Source organism: Lactuca sativa, chromosome 2 (genome assembly GCF_002870075.4).
Source record: "Lactuca sativa cultivar Salinas chromosome 2, Lsat_Salinas_v11, whole genome shotgun sequence".
Lineage (NCBI taxonomy): Eukaryota > Viridiplantae > Streptophyta > Magnoliopsida > Asterales > Asteraceae > Lactuca > Lactuca sativa.
The window spans coordinates 165,890,258-165,892,885 of NC_056624.2; the positions used below are offsets into that span (position 1 = coordinate 165,890,258).

The 2,628-nt window shown below is 33.9% G+C and overlaps 1 protein-coding gene across 2 annotated transcripts; it reads left to right on the forward strand.

Moving 5' to 3' along the window:
• The first annotated feature begins 294 nt into the window (after window positions 1-294).
• Window positions 295-2,082, forward strand: LOC111913353 (peptidyl-prolyl cis-trans isomerase Pin1). 2 transcript variants are annotated; one of them, XR_002857514.3, is made up of 4 exons: window positions 295-846; window positions 1,347-1,498; window positions 1,584-1,612; window positions 1,877-2,082. XR_002857514.3 is itself a non-coding variant. In XM_023909073.3 (3 exons), exons 1-2 carry the CDS (start codon window positions 603-605, stop codon window positions 1,469-1,471), a joined length of 369 nt encoding a protein of 122 aa, XP_023764841.1. In that variant the 5' UTR covers window positions 297-602; the 3' UTR covers window positions 1,472-1,498; window positions 1,877-2,082. The 2 variants fall into 2 exon arrangements, 1 of the variants encoding a protein (XP_023764841.1); XM_023909073.3 differs by lacking the exon at window positions 1,584-1,612 and having other exon boundaries at window positions 297-846.
• Window positions 2,083-2,628: the final 546 nt, after the last annotated feature.

A 2,628-nucleotide genomic window follows, 5' to 3' on the forward strand; every position in this document is an offset into this window, starting at 1 on the left:
ACTCGGTTTCACATGTCTATAAATCATTTAATTGTTTTTAATTAATAAATAATAAATAACTAATAATAAAACTGAAAAATAAAAAAAATGGTAAAATAGTCTTTTTTTTTTTTTTTTTTTTTTTTTTTTTTTTTTTTTTTTTTTTTTTTTTTTTTTTTTGACTAAAGACGCGATAAAATCATATTATAAAAACGATCCAAATATAAAACAAATATTAAGTACCGAAAATGCAATTTTAAGAAACCACGTGACTTCAATAATTTATTCCTTTATCATTTTAACAACTTGATATTTTCTCTACGAGGCCGCCACCAATCACTTAAAAATCACACCTTTATAACTGGAAACCAGCACGCCTCCACATCCACCGCACGCCTATCAAAGGGAAAAAACAAACACTCATCAACTCAGCAAGGACGCCGTGAACGCTTAACCCAACGACGACAACCGCCTCCCCTGCCACCGCCACAACGGAAATCCCATCGAAATCTGCAATCATTGAGTCCGATCGAAAGAGGAAGGAGCCTGTAGATCGGGCCGCTGCTGGAGATCATCGAAGTAAACACAAACACAACCACCACCACCACGACAAGAAGTCGAAAATGTCATCGTCTTCTTCGTCGGATAAAGTTAGGGCCTCGCACATACTTATAAAGCATGAAGGATCTCGGCGTAAGGCTTCGTGGAAGGATCCAGAAGGTCGAATCATCAGCAACACCACAAGAGACGCAGCTGTCTCTCAGCTCAAGACACTCCGCGATGACATAGTTTCGGGGAAGTCGAAGTTCGAGGATGTTGCATCTCGTTACTCCGATTGTAGCTCTGCTAAACGCGGAGGAGATCTCGGTATGTTCTAACCTTCTACCTTCTAGGGCTTTTTTTTCAGCATATAATTTTGTGAAATTGAGTGGACCTTAGATGTTTAATAATTAGAATCATAAATATAGCTTTTTAAATGCTGAAAAACTGGTAATCCAGGAAAATTCTTAATGAGAATGCGTTGACACTACGATTAAACAGAATCAAGTAGCATAGAGGGCAACAAAGATAAATGTAATTCTCACCCAATTTGGTTAGATAGCTTAATTTTCAGTGAATGTATGACTCAATTGGTGAAATAAACTAGGATCCAAAAACTACCAATGTATTGAATGTATGCTACTGTTTCTTTAGGATATGGGATTTCAGAATTTGAGTTTTTGACTTCCCTGTTTGCTTTCTCTTTTGTGTTTTGTACCCTTTGCCATATATACCTTATATGAGTTTTGGTAATTGTTGAATTTCATATCTATCACTGAGTGATTGAAATTAGATGAAACATTGGTTGTTGCATAACTTTGATGCAGGTTCATTTGGAAGGAAGCAGATGCAGAAGCCATTTGAGGAAGCAACTTATGCATTGAAAGTGGGGGAGATAAGTGACATTGTGGATACTGATAGTGGTGTTCACATCATCAAGAGAACTGGTTAACCAAGACTCTGCATTATAACTAAGTGGGTAAGACTCATCTAAACTTCTGTTGCTGTTTTTCCATCTGATTTGTCTTGAGATAATTCAGGTTTTCATCATTGATCTTACTCAGATTAGCATCTAAAGACTAAAATCATAAAGGTATTAACTGGATCATAAAACATACATATCTACATTGATCAACTATAAACATACAGCCATTTAGATGAAATTTGCTACTACAATCAAGTTCCAACATCTTCTTCAGATAAGCATAAATACATACATGATAAATGTACAATCAATAGTTCTAAAAATATCATATTCTAAGATATTAGTGAACCTGGTCATTATTTTGTTTGTTCCAACTTCTGATATAAGTTTATTGGCTTACATTCCTTATCTAAATTTTATTCATTGTTCCAGGAAAAAAAACATGCGAATTTTCTGCGATTAGAAGCAACAACAAATTATTACAACTTAGATCTCGTGGGCTGAATGTAATAGATTGTAATCTGCGTTTATTGACATATTTGACAGTTTATTTGTTTGCATTCCTGAATATTTATGTTGGATTTTATGTTTTAAGAGGAGTCAATAATTGCATGGAAAAAATATAATTGATAATGAAAGAGGCTGTCTACGTTATGTGATACCCATTAGTATGATTAGTTGGATATGTTCCTAAGAAAAATATATAGTAGGCGTATCCCCACGAGTGTTGCACACAGGAAAATAAATTATGTTTCTAAAATTGTGTAGAGTAGATATTGAAATATGTTGGAGTTTGTGTTGATGGAAGTACAAACCTGTAAACAAGGTGGTTGACAATTAGTTTCTACATAAAGAAAGTTGGGTTGGGTTTTCCGGTTTTGTATAGTTGAAATGACAATATTCTTTATTGATTTATCTATTATAGCATGATTGTTGGAATAATCAACAAAATTAAAATGATTCTAAATTGGTAGATTTTCGTAACTAGTAATGATGCACTAATATAATCATAATGTTACCCATAATCTTTAAAGTAACCACACTATTTCAAAGTTTTAGTTACTCTACGTCTTCCCAACATAACATAATTAATTATAAATACAACATCGATCATTCAAATCAAACGTTGAATAATAGTCTTCTCTTTGCGTCCCTTGCATCATGTGCGTCTCTTGTGTCCCGTG

Bases quoted from the DNA above. Each gene is read 5' to 3' on its own strand.
- LOC111913353 (XM_023909073.3), top strand. From the start codon at position 603: ATGTCATCGTCTTCTTCGTCGGATAAAGTTAGGGCCTCGCACATACTT. The intron at 847-1,346 runs GTATGTTCTAAC...ACTTTGATGCAG, and splicing joins TAAACGCGGAGGAGATCTCG to GTTCATTTGGAAGGAAGCAG.